The 16,680-nt window shown below is 33.0% G+C and overlaps 1 protein-coding gene across 3 annotated transcripts; it reads left to right on the top strand.

Annotated features, from left to right (window-relative positions):
• The first annotated feature begins 1,138 nt into the window (after positions 1-1,138).
• Positions 1,139-12,574, top strand: LOC143055934 (transmembrane protein 47-like). 3 transcript variants are annotated; one of them, XM_076228988.1, is made up of 5 exons: positions 1,139-1,239; positions 3,958-4,051; positions 6,321-6,480; positions 8,439-8,588; positions 10,532-12,574. In XM_076228988.1, exons 2-5 carry the CDS (start codon positions 3,959-3,961, stop codon positions 10,765-10,767), a joined length of 639 nt encoding a protein of 212 aa, XP_076085103.1. In that variant the 5' UTR covers positions 1,139-1,239; position 3,958; the 3' UTR covers positions 10,768-12,574. The 3 variants fall into 3 exon arrangements, with proteins under 3 accessions (XP_076085103.1, XP_076085102.1, XP_076085101.1); XM_076228987.1 differs by lacking the exon at positions 1,139-1,239 and adding an exon at positions 2,170-2,309; XM_076228986.1 differs by lacking the exon at positions 1,139-1,239 and having other exon boundaries at positions 3,797-4,051.
• Positions 12,575-16,680: the final 4,106 nt, after the last annotated feature.

The raw sequence follows: 16,680 nt of genomic DNA, 5'->3' as shown, positions 1-16,680 counted from the left end.
TTTCAGCATTACGATTGCAACTAGGATCTGCTTACCCTTCCAGATTACATGACTATTCACGGCGCTATAAACTTATCGGTTCTATCATGGAAGTAAAATAAAAGTCAATATAATACTACTACCATGGTCCAATTAATCACAGAACATACAACACTGTTAACAAGCTGAAATTATGTTATGCAACTTCCTCAGTTTATGCAGTTCATACACCACGGTACAAATGTAGCAAGTTCAGGAAAAAAAGGAATTTGTTTTCTTTGTTTTAACGAGGTACTTGATTCCCTGAAACCCAAAGATGATTACAAATTTTACCTGTTTTTTATTGTTCATCCGAATTATTTCAATATCTGCTCTATATATTCTTTTTATTAACTGGGCTCTCAATTCATTAAAGGAATATTAGCGCCTTGAGAAGTTTGTCATAATGTATGAGGTAAGATGGCCGACCTGGATGAGGTGTCCTTCATTTCTCTATTCTTTATTACTATGCCCAATATTCTTTATTTTTTATAATTCAGCATCAAATTATTTTCAGTTCTTTAATATTTTCTATTCTCTATTTGTTTTGTTTTTTTTTTTGTCCTTTATTCTGTACTGTTTTTTTTCATTATGTTCTATTCCGTATAGTCTATTCGGTTAACCCACAGGCACTTGTCTCTGAATTTTCCCCCCTATATACCTTAATATAACACTGTTATATTAAGATATATTAGGGGGGGAGGTCTGAGACAAGTGCCTGTGGGTTAATCCCATCGAATTGTTTTCATAATGATATGTTATTGCGATCAACATTTTTATGCTATTGCTATCAACTTTTTTTCTGTTTTGAACATCAACATTTTTGTCGTATTGATACAACATTCATTTTCGGTTTTGGTGTATATATGCCTGTCATGATCAATGGAAGTATAAAAATTGCATATAAAACATTAAAAAATCCGATTGTCGTATTCTGTTTCACAAAGTCAGGTGATATTTTAACACAATTTCCACTCAAAGCTCGAAGCTCGAACATAATGGTTGATCAAGGTTAAATGTGGTCCGCCCTAGATTCTTAGTGTCCTGTAGTAGAATAATTACCGAGGTTTGGCATAAGTTTTGCTGTTCGGGGTGTATTAATACTGGTCAGCCACATCTCATTGGAAAGAGACGTTAAATCCGATGCATGTCTCGTGTAGAGTAGGTATATACGCCTTTTGCACATTAAGGATATTAAAGAACCATTACAACAACTATACAGTAAGTAATATAAGTAAGTTAGTTAGTAATTAATTTATTATAGTGACATGTGTAAATATGTACAGATTATAAACATATCGTAGATAAATATGTATACACCCGGCCCAATGGACCTATACGGACCTTTGAGTGACCAGTAGGTGACATGTTGCAATAGAAGCATGCCAACGCTGCGGTTGCATGAAAGAACCCCGCACGTCCACGTGGCTGGCGCGATCAAATCCAATCTTAATGAAAAGGATTCTTAAAATTAGTTTTCCTGCCGAAGGGGATTGGGTATCTCCGGACACTCAGACTTACTCCATCAATAAAAACTGACCGTCATACACTAGTTCTGAAAGGTGTATCAATCAATCAATCATGTTACAATGTAAAATGTCTTGCTCTGTTCCAACATACTCTCATGTGTCTGTGGCAGTCCAAATTTTTCGCCATTCATCCCCATAAACCTACATTGCTAACGTACCTTTTTTATATCATTTTCCCGCATTAAATATTTGCCACTTAACTGTGTGGAAAGCGATAAATCACTCCAATCAATTTTACTTAAAAGACATATAAATATTGTTAAATAACTTATCACTCTTGATTCTTATGAGGGTCTGGGTGGGGTTTACAGAGAAGAGAACAATGCACAAAAAGTGCGGAAGAAATTGTCCAAAAAAATAGGAATATAGAAAAACAGGGTGCTGAAAAAATTAGAATTAGAGAAAAATAGGGAAAAAGTACAAAGAATAGAGACAAATGGATTAAAATATACAGAACTAAAGGACCCCATTTAAATTCCCCGTCTTATGTTTACCTTAATAACAGTTGATGATATGATTTTATGAGAGAAGAGAGAATTAAAAACTAATTGAATTTTATTGGGAAAAAATATTATTGTTCCTAGGTTCGAACGCATTTTATACTGACAATAAAAATCGATATATTTGACAGACACATTTAAATCAAATTGAAAGTAATTGATAAAACCACATTAAAATCATATATTCAGTAAAATGTGTGTCATTGAGAAACGGAATATAAATCATTAATTCGATAAATTAAATAGTGTGAAAGATAATCATGTAAGTACTAAATTAACAAAAAACTATTACTCTTATTGTATATATATGTGAGTGTTGTTTTTTTTTTTTTGTTTTTTTTTATGTTGGTTTTTTTTAAACATTAACAGCATTCGCTCTCTCTTTGAAATTGAAGTTATAATCGATCTTTCTGGTGAAAATGCAATAAGCACTGTTAATCCTTATTTGCCGATACTCAAAATCTCATTGTGTTTAATTGTGGTATTTCTAATAAATATGCAATATTCATCGATACATTTTTGTACTTAATGATATTTGCTTCGTCCGACAAAACACGGTGGTATTTATAGAAAGGATAAACCAGTTACTAGTATACAAATAACTTATCAATTAAACAGCATTCATTTATGTAAAACTAATTAATCGATGGATATCTAGTAAAACTGCTTCAGTCTAGATAAAGACTGTAAATCTTGTCGACGTGTTTCATTTGTATAGTTCAGTGCTGAAGTACCTTCAAGGACTATTTCAGATGAATTACGCTGATAGTTTTACTCGCATATGAGTTATTGATTGATCGTCGTTTGCTCAACATCCAGTGGCAAATATTTGATGTATGTTTAGAAAGAAAACCAAATAAAAATAAATACAATGGGAAGGTCCTGCAATAATGGTCGACCAGGCGGGATGAAGGATTTAAAAATAGGACTGCCACGGAAAAACAATGATGTATTGGATACAAACAGAATTTTATCTTACAACAGACCACTTTCGGACCTTTCAAACAGTTGTTGCGAGGGTTCTTTTAATGTACAGAGAGCATGGCACTCCCTGTACTATATGCATCAGATTTCCCGTACCCAATCTGACCAGACGTGGCAGCGTATTTAAGAAACCAACATAAATAAACGGACTCCCATCTTTTGGCTAGGGTTTTGCTGCTGGTTGGAGGAAAACCAAAAGTATACATACTTCTATTCCTAAGTCACCCTTGGGTGTTCTCACTTGAAATATCGTTGTTCTTTTCAGTATAATATCATAGAAAAAGTTCTCTCTTATAAATTATGTTTTAATGGTATATATATTTTTAAGTAAACGTAACTTTTGTATTAGCTCTAGCTGTGTCTTTTGATGTTTTTTAAGAGTGTTGCCTAATTTTGGAAACTCTGTGCTATATATATTTATATATAGTGAAAAATTATGTTAAATGCAGGATATCCAAATATATTTAATGATATCTTCAAGTGCAAGTTAAATAGATACAATTTAGTTACCGTATCAAAAAGTTTCATTCTTGCTTAATCTTTCCGACTTGTTTAATAGTTGCTATGTATTTATCGTGTGAATGCTCTGTTTAAATACGAATCATTCTCGATTTCCATGCCATGCATTACATATAATAATATAATAGACAATATATTTGCACACAGTACACTAATTCTTAAGACAATAAATATACGTGTAAGTTATACGTGTAAATAAATACATTGTTATAAATGCCTGTTGTGTGCATATTGTGCAAACATAGAGATAGCATCTGTTAATAATTCACCCTCCATTCTCCCTGTATCAATTACCCACGCTATAGATAGAACGTGCATCGACAGTCTTTGAATTGACGAAGTAATTAAATGAAAACAGGAATTAATTCATTAATATTCTAAGTGTGAATCAAGTTAATTTTCTTCAGCATGACTGCTGATTTTGAATTCAAAGACACGGAGAAAACACCAATGGCGCCAACTGTTTCCATAGAGCAGATTACCATAGTTCGCCCGATAAAGGTAAGAATATCTCGTTGAACAATTTTAATGCGTGTGGGATGTTGCTTAAAAATATTAAACTACATTAGACAAAAATACTTTACCTAGTTCTTTTTGCATATCTACATCCAAATATTATGTAATATCAGTGACCACCTAGCTGTTAACGCTGCTGCAGATTTCCTTTATTTTAAATCAGAATGAAAATGAAATAGTTCGAATTGATGTCAGATCTTTAATGTCTGTTTCAAGTTGTTTTACATATCGCTGTCAATATCAAGGAATTCTTTACGACTGTCATACAAGTGAGAGGTTTACCTAGCTATAAAACCAAGATTAAACCACTATTTTCTACATAAGAAAATGTATGTACCAAGTCAGGAATATGGCAATTGTTATTCATTTGTTCGATGTGTTTGGGCTTTTAATTTTGTCATTTGCTAAGGGACTTTACGTTTAGAATATTCCTCTTTTTTCATTTTACTTTTTATAGTCACTTTTAAATTTTTAGCACTTCCTTCTAGACTCAGCACTCAAAATAGTGTACAGACACTTGTCTGTTTTTGAAAACAGTATGTCGACCTCTTGGTGTATGTTAATAGTTTTGTGTCGTCAAGTCAATGGCTTAATATTTGGCTTAAAAATTATATTCCGCTCATTTATTCAAAAAGAGATCGATTTTCTATATTCTGATTTGAAGGTTATAGATGTTCTCGTTGAAACTTCAGCATCACTGTTCTTGTAACATTTTCAAGTATTGATATAACAGAATAAGAAACTTGGTCTTCTATTTAACAATTTTGTTGACTTTTAACCATGTGCATGCGAAATGCTAAAAATAATTGTGTATGCATATTTACAAGTACATCTGTGTTAGGTTTATACATCTATGGTGTTCCTAATCACAAGAAAATTGAACATGTAACAAAACAAATATAATACAAGTCGATAATGTAACGGTTACGAACTAACATGTGTTTGTTACCTATCCATGCTATCATTAGGTAATCTTTATCATCACTTTCATAAATTTCACACAACGATCAACACATGAAAGTATCGTCGAAAAGTGTGCTTTGTTTGATTTGGATCGACTCCAAAGTCTGCTGGAGTAATTACTACAAAGTAATTCCTGTCATTTATTATAATTCTTTGTCGGTTTCTCCAAAAACCTTCTGTATTTTGATAAAATATGGAAGACCGTTAATGCATGCAAGTTTTAAGCCAAAAATTACCATAAGCCAAAACATATGGGTATGATACAATTAGATGGTTGTTATAAGACTATTTAGATATATATGTAGGGGTACTGTATCCTATGCACTCTAAAAATAGTTATCCAAAGTTCCCTTCATATATATAATATAAATATATATTAGAGAAAAAAACTCTGATACAATTAAGTCATGTACGTGTGTACCCTATGTATATGTAGAGCTTATTATATAACTTTTTTAATTTTCATTATGAAATCTTAATATTTTGTGTTCTGCTATGCATTCGAATTTCTTTATTGCATTGCCTATTTTTTTGCTAGGTTCTGTTCGTCCTAATTCTTTCAATTTTCGTATTCAAAAACTGTTAGTCACACATCCACTGATGTAAAGGTTAGTATGACTTCTTCTTAGAATTGAGGCATATTTTGTCATTTCTTATAATGTCCTTTAATTTACTCCTGACTTTAATAAATCCATCAATAAAAGTGAATAGAAAATGTACCAATGTACACAGCAAATACACTGGCTCATATCCAAGAACCATTGGAACCAACCAAATGAACATCAGTCTGTTCCATAATTCAAGGAGATATATATAACAACAGTAGTATAAATAGTGTCTGTAAATTTGAAATTCATTTTATTTCAATCAGATGTTTGGTGAAATTTACAACATAGATTTCTATACACAATAAAATTGAGAATGGAAATGGGGAATGTCTCAATGAGACAACAACCCGACCATAGAGCAGACAACAGCAGAAGGTCACCAACAGGTCTTCAATGCAACGAGAAATTCTCGCACTCGGAGGCGTCCTTCAGCTGGCCCCTAAACAAATATATACTATAATACTAGTTCAGTGATAATGAACACCATACTAAACTCCAAATTGTACACAAGAAACTAAAAGTTAAAATAATACAAGACTAACAAAGGACAAACATGATAAACTGCGTTTTATATTTCAGGAAGAAATTATGTGTGTGTCGCATGTTGTCTGGGAATTAAAAAAGTTTAATTTCATTTAGATGTTAGACAGAAAGATCTCTAAACATTTTGTTTTGTATTACAGGTAGTTGCCCTTTTATGTGCAGTCTTTGGTTTATTTATGAACTGTCTATCAGTTGGATCGACAACTTGGTTTCAAACAGATATTGGACGAGATGGGTTGTGGCAGTCATGCAAGTTTATTGATGAAGATGCGATTGAGTGTCGGACCTTTAAACCAACAGGTATCTCTTCAAGATTAAATACATAAGACATAATTCAGACTTACAGCTTTATTTAAAGTCGGTATATGCAATGCAAGTACAAACATAGTTCTGAAGAACTTTTAAAACCGACAGACCAACAATAAAACAAAACAAACATATAAACTGTTACTTGGATGGAGAGTTGTCTCATTGGCACTCATACCACATCTTACTATATCTACATCAAATCATGCACACATAAATTAAACATATAAAGCAAAAGTTCATATCAGTATATAAACATGCAACAAAAATGTTCTTTATAGCATTTTGAAGTCATGTATAGGCATTTTGACGAATTCTAATATCCAAAATAATTGAAATTATAGTCAATGGAGAAATACATATTGTTCTGTAGAAAGAATTTCTTTGTTTTGTTTAGATTTTTTCATATTTCCACATTTTCAATTATTTCGCTTTTGAAGTTCATTATCTTATAGCTTGTCTGTTTCACAGAAATTTATTTTTTACGACAGCATGGTTATATTTGTAGTTTGTTACAACTCGCTAGTCTCTGGAATGTTTTAATGACCGGTACCGGTGTTTCAATGTTTTAATGATCGGTACCGGTGTTTCAATGAAAGCATACATGCAGTAATGCTACTGCTGAATTTTGTTTGAAAGGAATGGTTAGCTTATGAGAACCGCTCCCATCGAATTGGATTAACTATCATAGAAGTATAACATAATATAAATTTTATTTTCAATAGAGGACCCATTATAGGCATAGCCAGTACATTATGTTTTCTGGTCTGTGCCTCCGTTCGTCCGTCCGTCCGTCTGTGCCTCCGTTCGTCCGTCCGCTTCAGGTTAAAGTTTTTGGTCAAGGTAGTTTTTGAAGAAGTTGAAGTCCAATCAACTTGAAACTTAGTACACTTGTTTCCCATGATATGATCTTTCTAATTTTAATGCCAAATTATAGTTTTGACCCCAATTTCATGGTCCACTGAACATAGAAAATGATAGTGCAAAGTTCAGGTTAAAGTTTTTGGTCAAGGTAGTTTTTGATGAAGTTAAAGTTACATCAACTTGAAACTTAGTACACATGTTCCCTATGATCTTTCTAATTTTAATTCCAAATTAAAGTTTTGACCCCAATTTCATGGTCCACTGAACATAGAAAATGATAGTGCGAAGTTCAGGTTAAAGTTTTTGGTCAAGGTAGTTTTTGATGAAGTTAAAGTTACATCAACTTGAAACTTAGTACACATGTTCCCTATGATATGATCTTTCTAATTTTAATTCCAAATTAAAGTTTTGACCCCAATTTCACGGTCCACTGAACATAGAAAATGATAGTGCGAGTGGGGCATTCGTGTACTATGGACACATTCTTGTTTTTTATATCAAACCATTACAATAGACAATACACAAGAAAGGAAAAAAGAAAAACAACTGAAAACAAAAACATGAAATATACATTGAGTTTATAATAAGTGAAGTCACGTAAACCAGTATGTTTAGTGTCTATTGATCATGCACCAGTAGCAGCATCTCATCCTTTATAAAAAAAAAATGGTTTTGAGTCAAGTCCTTCCTCGTGGCTAATGCATATGAACAAATAGTATTGTTGTTCATATGCAGGAGTCACCAAGGGCATGTGCTTAAAGGACACTCAAGCCAATACACAGAAATATCATTTATATGAATACTTAAAAACACTTTACAACACAAGCATAAACTATTTCTCCAAAAGGATTACGTTTGGTTTTAATCACAGCGCAAAACAACGTTTTGCAATGAAAATGAAACTGATTCATTTTTTACTTGCTACCAGCAATAAAACATTCAAACTTGTAGAAAACAGTTTGAAACATTAAATTCTATATCAATGGATTTTCTATTAAAGATAAGTATATTAACAATATTTATAAAAATCATAAATTCTGCAACATATTTCCTTGTCAATCTGGATATATTTTGTAATATTTTTTCAGATTGGTTGGAGGCTTCACGTGTTTTATTTGTGGTTGGGATGGTTATATGTTTCCTGTCTATAGTAATAACATCTCTTGGAGTAACTACAGATCTATTCCACCGGAAAGAAAAATATTACATCGCTGGTATGACATGTATGGTTCTTGCAGGTAGGTTTTATGTTATGCAGTTGCTATTTGTCCGGCTAGCCCGACGAATAGTACCGGGACTATTTGTCCGACCAATACAACGCGCATGTCACTATGATATTTGTGTGTGGCGTGCGTGTAATATAATAACTTCAGCAGCACCAGGTGGTAGCACATGTTTGTAATCTTTAGTGTTAGGACCTTATCATGTTACTGGTAATTGAAATTGTTGTTTTCTTCATACTAGTATATTATCCAATGTGGATAACGAATAATTAGAAAAAAATTATATATATCCCATTTTTTTTTTATATAAGAAGATTGAAGAAAGTACTTGTAAAACAAACTTGGGTTGTGTTTGACTCGTGCATTTTAAGTTAACGTAAAGGATTTTGTCTAGCTGTAAAAATTACAAAATTATTATGTCTGAAGCTGTCAAAAAGAATTATAGACCCTTGACATAAAGTTATCCATATTTTGAATGAGAGATGAAAGATTTTTCTATAATGCCCCTCCCCCAACCCCCCCCCAAAAAAAAAGTAAAAAAACAACTGTTTTATTTTATTTCCGTGAGGGGATCGGGGTGACACAGTGTCCTTCTTTTTCCCAAATTTCTATTTTCTTTTTTTCTCCTGATCCCATCTTTGTTGTCCCGTGTATCATTACCCCACTTTTTATATTCCTATTTCCAACATACCCACTTCAAGTTTGAAGCCTCAACCCCCCCCCCCCCCCCCCCCCCAACCCCGCCCTTTCCTCCTCTTGTAAAGGCCTTTCTCCTTTCTCTAAAGTTCTTTAAAGTTCATAATATCATGTTCCATTGTCTAATTCCGCAAACTGCATAATTTATCACAAATATTAATATCACCGTTTTCAGCCATGATCCTAAAATTGAAAATCAGTGATCAGATTACACGCGCCCCCTTGGTGCTACTGAAGATAATATTACACACACTTCTGAACGCACATTATATGACATGCGTATTACAATGGCCGGACAAATAACCCTGGTACTATTCGTCTGGCTAGCCGGATAAATAGCCACTCCGTGTATGTTACAATATAAAAAAGCAGATGTGGTATGATTGGCAATGAGACAACTCTCCACAAGAGACCAAATGAACAAAAATTAACAACTATATGTCACCATACGGCCTTCAACGGCCCATACCGCATCGTCAGCTATAAAAGGCTCCGAAATGACTTATGAAAACTATCCAAGCGAGAAAACATATGGCCTAATTTATGTTAAAAAAACGAATGGAAACAAATATGTAACACATCAACAAACGACAACTACCGAGTTACAGGCTTCCGACATTTTTTGTAATACACGAAGTATTATTTATAAAAAAAGATACAAGTGAAGGAATTTTTCTTTAAACGTTTCATGTTATCATAATTGCACAGTTGTTGTGAAATGATCGAGTGGAGGGTTTGTTTTGTGTTTTGTACAGTATTCCCTGCCGCGTAATTTTATAAAAGTATGCTTAATAAAGAAAATGATAGTTAAACTTATTTTTTAAATCATACGTTACCATTGTAATTAGAAATAAGAAGATGTGGTATGAGTGCCACTGAGACAACTCTCCATCCAAGTCACAATTTGTTAAAGTAACCCATTATAGGTCAAATTATTGTCTTCAACACAGAGCCTTTGCTCACACCGAACAGCAAACTATAATTGCCCCAAAAATTACTAGTGTAAAATCAACGGTCTAATCTATATAATAAAACGAGCAACGAGAAACATTTATGAACCACATCAACAAATAACAAATACTGAAAATCAGATTCCTGACTTAGGATAGGTGCAAACAAAGGCAGTATGTTTAAACGTTTAAATAGTTACCAACCTTCACCCTTATCTAAAACAATAATGGAATATCACAACATACCACATAATTGTTTATAGATTTGATATAATGCCAGTAAAATGATATGAAAATTTAATTTCATTTCAGCTTTATCAGAAATGATTTGTTTAATCATTCATCCTGTCAAATATAATGAGGCGATGGAAAAGAACGTTGTTGAACTTTCTTGGGGTATGGGCTGGGCATATGGACTTGGATGGATAGCTGCTATTTTAATGACCGTAGGTGCTGTTATCTTGTACATTGACAAAAATGCAGATGAATTGATTTATCGTGAGAGAACAAACTATAATGATTCAATAGAAGAATCGTATGACCCCTGAATCGTTTGAAGGATTTATTAGGGGTATATGATATACTGGTATTCATTATGATCTCGGCTTTTTCACGTCTTACATCAAGATGAATTGAGGTAATCTCTTTAATGTCGACAAAAAGCTCCACAGGGCTTATGTTTGTAGTATTTCATGTAACCCGACTTAAAATAAAATTTTCTATTCTATTCTATTCTTCTGGTGTGCTTGCTTGCTAGCTGAACCATGAAGTCACTATAAGGTTAAGCATACTACCCTCCCGTAGAAGTAGACTGGTCCGACAGACCAACTTGTGTGTCTGTAGGACTAGACTACTCCGAAAGGAGGGTAGTATAGTTAACCTTGTAATGATTTCACGGTTCAGCTAGCAAACAAGCTAGCCAAAGATATTACCTTCACCTACACACTTAATGCATTTTGCTGTAATGGATTCAACATATTTTCTGTAGATATAATGGTATACTGATTCACCTTAGAAAAATTCTAAGGCAAAATAAATCAGCGTAAACAGAATTTAAATTTATTCATGATTTTTAAAATTATTGTACTTATTTATTATTTGTAATATTTATAATTGTTATATTTAATGACTATGTGAAAGTGTTTAAAATCAAGAACTTACGACGGAAGACGAAGTGTATGAATCTAAGATAATCTTTTTATGTTTAAAAGATAAAACTCTATTTTGTTCAGAGAATATTGTCTACTGAATACATAGTTTGCGTACTTAATTTTATGATATTATGTTCAATTATCTTTTTGTGTGAGAGGAAATACTGCTGATTTTCAACCTCTTAGTAAAAAAACGTTTTTTGTTTCAAAATGAGCATTTTAATTTGTGATAACGTAAATATGCTTAAAGTGAAGTAAAAACGAACCTGCTGCTGACTGATGATATATTAAGTATGCATTTGAGTTTCTGAAAATTGTTTTCACAAAATTCTTGAAGTTTGTTTATATATACGTTTTACACAAATTGCTGTTTGATTATCGATGGTCTTTTAATAAGCGTTTTTAAAATAATATTGGGTTTGCTGGTTACTGTGTGTACAATATTTGGTGATTCAAATCATTATATTGGTTGTAACTTTTTTTCAAACTTATCGTCATTCTGAACATGCATGAAACATTTGCAACTGGACGTTAAGAATACCACAATCAAGCTCTCTAGATTATTTTCTTGTTAGTGTAAAGTACACGCCATAAGATAGCAACCCAAATCGATGAGATTTTTTTTAAAAAAGGGTGAAAAATAGCGAAATAACAGTACACATGGTACATACGTCTATATACGAGGAAATCATAGCAACGTTCATATCTTACAGTTTCCAACTGAATATATAAAAAGAAGATGTGGTATGATTGCCAATGAGACAACTGTCCACAAGAGACCAAAATGAACTCAACATTAAATCATATCATGTACCAATTAAGCAAAAGACATAACTACATTAACACGAGACTTTTGAAGAGCGATACTGGTTTACGTGACCCATTTGAATCTCGGTACCAGTAAGTATAATGTAATATATGATATTATGGTGATATTCTGGACGGTTGAAATATGTCATTCAATTATCACTGTTTGTCATAGTTTGAGTGAATCCTTGTATTTCCCGCCAAATTTGTTCTATCCGATCTACACCTTACAGTTGGGGAGTTTGAGTATACCTGTATTTACATTATTGTTCCTTTACTGCATTTGTTCCTTTTGTTGAATTTTTATCCAATTGTTACATTTATATTTTTATATAAACACATTTGTATATAAAATGTTGTTGAAAAATGCAAAATAATAAATTCCTACCAAATTGTTTGTTCAATTTCATTTTTTTATGAAGAATCATACCGACTTTCTGTAGGAAAAATTGGTAAATAATTAACTCCTTAATTATCAATTAAGATTTGAATCGAATGTATCCGTTTAGCTGAATTCGAATTAACAACCTTAGGGACGACATCAAAAGATCGATGTAGGATAAAAAAAAATTAAATCAAATAGTTTGGGGATGAAGGGGGGTTAAAATTCTGCAAGTTTTGTATAAATCGATTTTTACATATATCCCTATTGGTAAATCAATTTTTCCCAAATTAAGTTAAAAGGGGGGTGGGGGGGGGGGGTCAGTGAAAAAACTATGTGAATTAAGTTTTTTTATCCTACATTGAACTTTTGATGTCATCCCTTAGTGTTGACAGTCTAGTGATACAGTAGTTCTTTTTCTTTCGATAACCGTGATACAGTAGTTCGACTTCTATTACTAGTTGGTCACCGAGGCCCTTAAGAAACAGAGACCATACTTCAGGATCTACAACGTACGCCACGAGTGACATGATATTTGTATGTTTCCAGCCGCCCTTTTTGAAAATTCGAAGCGAACAAAGGAAGGATACTATGATTGCCATGAAAACATGTATCGGTAAAAATAAATGGACAAGCACATAACAGGGATCGATACTGACATGGATTAGCATAAAACGTATTTAACTTTACAAACACTCTAAAAAACCGTGAGCGGATCATGTATCGTCTGCAAAGTGTAAACACAACATTGACATTTGTAGAACATGATACTCTAATACACGTGAACTGAATCTACGAAAAAACTCATAATCCGTTCTCATTCCAATCAGATTATAAAAGACAGGTTCTAGGAAATTATATATGGAGAATACAAAATTAGGAGATGAGGTATGATTGTCAATGATAACACTGAGAATGAAATGGAGAATGTGTCAAAGAGGCAACAATGAATAATTCAACCAAACAATCCCATGGAAGGGTAAGCATTAGGGATAATGATGAGTGCTCACACACATGTTACACCCAATCATATCATCGTCCCAAGTAATGAACCTCTAGTATAGTGGTTATCTTTTGTTCATTTCTATCATATGTGATTGTCGCAAATTGTTTTGTTATAAATTAATCCGTTAGTTTTTTTCGTCCGAATCGTTTTTTCACATTTTCATTTCGGGGTCTATTATTGGCGACTATACGGTATACGTTTTTCTCAAGGCATTATGATGGTTTATAATTGCTTACTACCACTTCATTTTAACTATTGTTGATATATATCTCCTTTGCAATCATACCACATCATTTAATTTTTATATGATGCAATGCCATCAATTGTTAGAGCAGTCCATATTCTTATAAGTAAAGTATAACTCCAGATAAACCAAAATTCTGAACAAGAATCAAAAACAATAATTGCACGGAAATTAAAAACATTTTATTTTTGTCTAGGCGTGCGTGCTGATCATTTGCAATTTAGACGGCATCGGATATTTGACAGATATATAAAAAAAAAAACACGAGTCATTTTGTTACATCCATTCTGCTGATAACGAAATAAGATGAACGTGAAATATAACACAAAATACATTTAGTGTATAAGAAAAAAACAAAAGTAAAGAAACGAAGATTTCAATATATAAATAATTATGAAATAGAACATGCCGACGACTTTTGTCCTGCGATTGTAACTTCGTAATAAGAAACCGCTCCTTGAAAACTACTGCATAGAAGTAGGCGCCTCTTATCCTTTTCATAGAAGACCCCCGTTGGGCAATCAAGTCCATCCGTTTTACTTAATAATACCTTACTCTGCTTTCCATCCGGTGATATTGCAACAACGTTGTTAGACCAACGCCCGGTAACGTAGATGTGTCCCTCCTCATCATACGTGATAGCTCGAGGGTTACGTAGATTTTCATCCTTAAATTTCCAAAGTGTTTTACCGTCACGATCACAACAATGGATAGTATGCGTATTCCATTCGGAATAAACGATTTGATCGTTACATACTGCAACGTACCACACATTCGAAACACTCAGTGATAAAGATTCTTCCACGTTCCCTTCAAGATTTATGAATTTTATGCCGTCTCGATGAGAAATAACCACTAGTTTCCCATCAGAAAAGTCAATACCATAACACTGACTTTCGACATCAAACCTTCGAATAGTCAATCCACTTGCCACATCGATGATAAGTATGGCATGTTCCAAAGGCACAGTTACAGCAACTCTTTGTCTTCCGACTACAGTCAAATCCCAAGGTTGATTCGGAAGTGGTATGTCACGATTATGACTACCGTCTTCATGGCAGACGATAAGACGCTTGTCGCTACAATCAACGAAAATAAATTTACCGTTTGGTAACACCGTGCAACTGGTAATATAATTATCACGCTTTCCTTTTTTTATCGAAATGCTTCTCTTAAGTGTTAACAGACATGTTGGTTTACGGACACCAAAAACGGTAACGGAAGCACCCTCGTTTTGATTTCTGCTGTTGTTGCTCTGCGGACGGCTTCTAGCAGAAATGATTCTAACCGGATTCTTTTTTACTATTATGTCTCCGAATGATTTTACTTCATTATACAAGGATGCAAAAGTTGGATTGAATTTAAGTTCCATATCACGTTGTTTCAATCGTTCATCCTCGTACATTTTGTGTAGCGATTTTTCCTCTTTTTCAAGTTTTGCTTCCATTTCGCACGTGGCTAGAAATGTCTTTGAATCTGACCCAAAATTCTTAATATTGCTTACATACTTGTTTATATGTTTTATATTCTTTTCAATGGTGACAAACTCTAACATGACGTCATCTAATTCACCAATCTGTTTTTCTTCAGCCATGGTCAAGTTTACAAGTGTATCATGTTCAATTTTATCCAGAAATTGATTGATAGTTTTTCTGGCGTTTACTATTTCTTTCTGGATTTTCTGTCTTTGTTGTTCAATATTTTTAATATTCTCTTTCCGATTATCACGAATGGAATGTATATCGGAAGCCAGTTGTTTGCTTCTTTTTTCTAAATCGGTTAACATTCTTGGTGTTTTTAGCTGGGTTAAGTTATCATCGATAAAATGTGTATTGTTACATTTGGCATGCTTAGAGGCAAGACAACCAGAGCAACAAGCACAGTTATGATTAACACAGTAATAATCAAACTTCTTTCCATGCAAACCACAAAATTCTTTCATATTAGAAACAAAATTTAGTAACCTATGGTATTCTTCTATCGGAAGCACCTCGTGTTTCTTTGTACTGCCTACAGATCTATGATGGACTTTACAATCGGAACATAAGCCTTGTTTACAAAGAGTACACCATAGTTCAGCTGGCTGTTCCCGCAGTGGACAATATCCACAGTTTGTTGAAACTGGTGTACGAGGAGTCTTTTTCGCTCTTCTTGATGTCATTGTCAGAGCAGAACTGTCAAATTAACTGAAACAAAGATAAAGTTTAAACAGGAACGTCAGTGTAAATAACTATAAGTCATTCAACCAATTAAAAAAAAAAGAAATTCAATACGCACATTTTCATTAAAAAAATATTTGAGGAATGAAATGGTATATGTTACATTTTTTTATTAACACTTACAAAAAACCCACGAAAACAATTCCATGTTGAATTAATACTTCCACTTTTATAAATTATGTACACGAATTATTTTTTCTTATTTGAAATAAAATTTAATGATAAGTTTTACACAAAACAAATTCTTACCTTCTTCATGAAAGTTTGTGTTGACTAGGTCAAATTACTTTCATTGTTTCTTTAGCAAAAGAATCATTCATGGTTCGCTTACGTATTTAGTAAAATGGAATTTCTTTACGCAAAGTCAGCTGTATGCATTTAAACGTGTTAGGTTTCATTCATTTACCCAAAACAAATGGTTTTTATTCATTAACCCAAAACAAATGATTTTCATATGTTGTTAGCTATTCAATAAACATTGCTGATTTCGATTTTTAGATATGAAAAGAATACCATACTTTCATTGGCTTAAACATTGAATATTGTTTTTTTTTTTTTTTTTGTGTATTTTTTTATCTGGATTCGTAATAAGTTATGGAAAAGACAACCCTTTACATACATGTATCTGATTCAAGTTTGTATCAACTGTCCT

The sequence above is a fragment of the Mytilus galloprovincialis genome, chromosome 13 (genome assembly GCF_965363235.1).
Source record: "Mytilus galloprovincialis chromosome 13, xbMytGall1.hap1.1, whole genome shotgun sequence".
NCBI classification, from domain to species: Eukaryota; Metazoa; Mollusca; class Bivalvia; order Mytilida; family Mytilidae; genus Mytilus; species Mytilus galloprovincialis.
This window is presented reverse-complemented; position numbering and strand designations above follow the sequence as displayed.

Bases quoted from the DNA above. Each gene is read 5' to 3' on its own strand.
- LOC143055934 (XM_076228988.1), top strand. From the start codon at position 3,959: ATGACTGCTGATTTTGAATTCAAAGACACGGAGAAAACACCAATGGCG. The intron at 6,481-8,438 runs GTATCTCTTCAA...ATATTTTTTCAG, and splicing joins TCGGACCTTTAAACCAACAG to ATTGGTTGGAGGCTTCACGT. The intron at 8,589-10,531 runs GTAGGTTTTATG...ATTTCATTTCAG, and splicing joins GACATGTATGGTTCTTGCAG to CTTTATCAGAAATGATTTGT.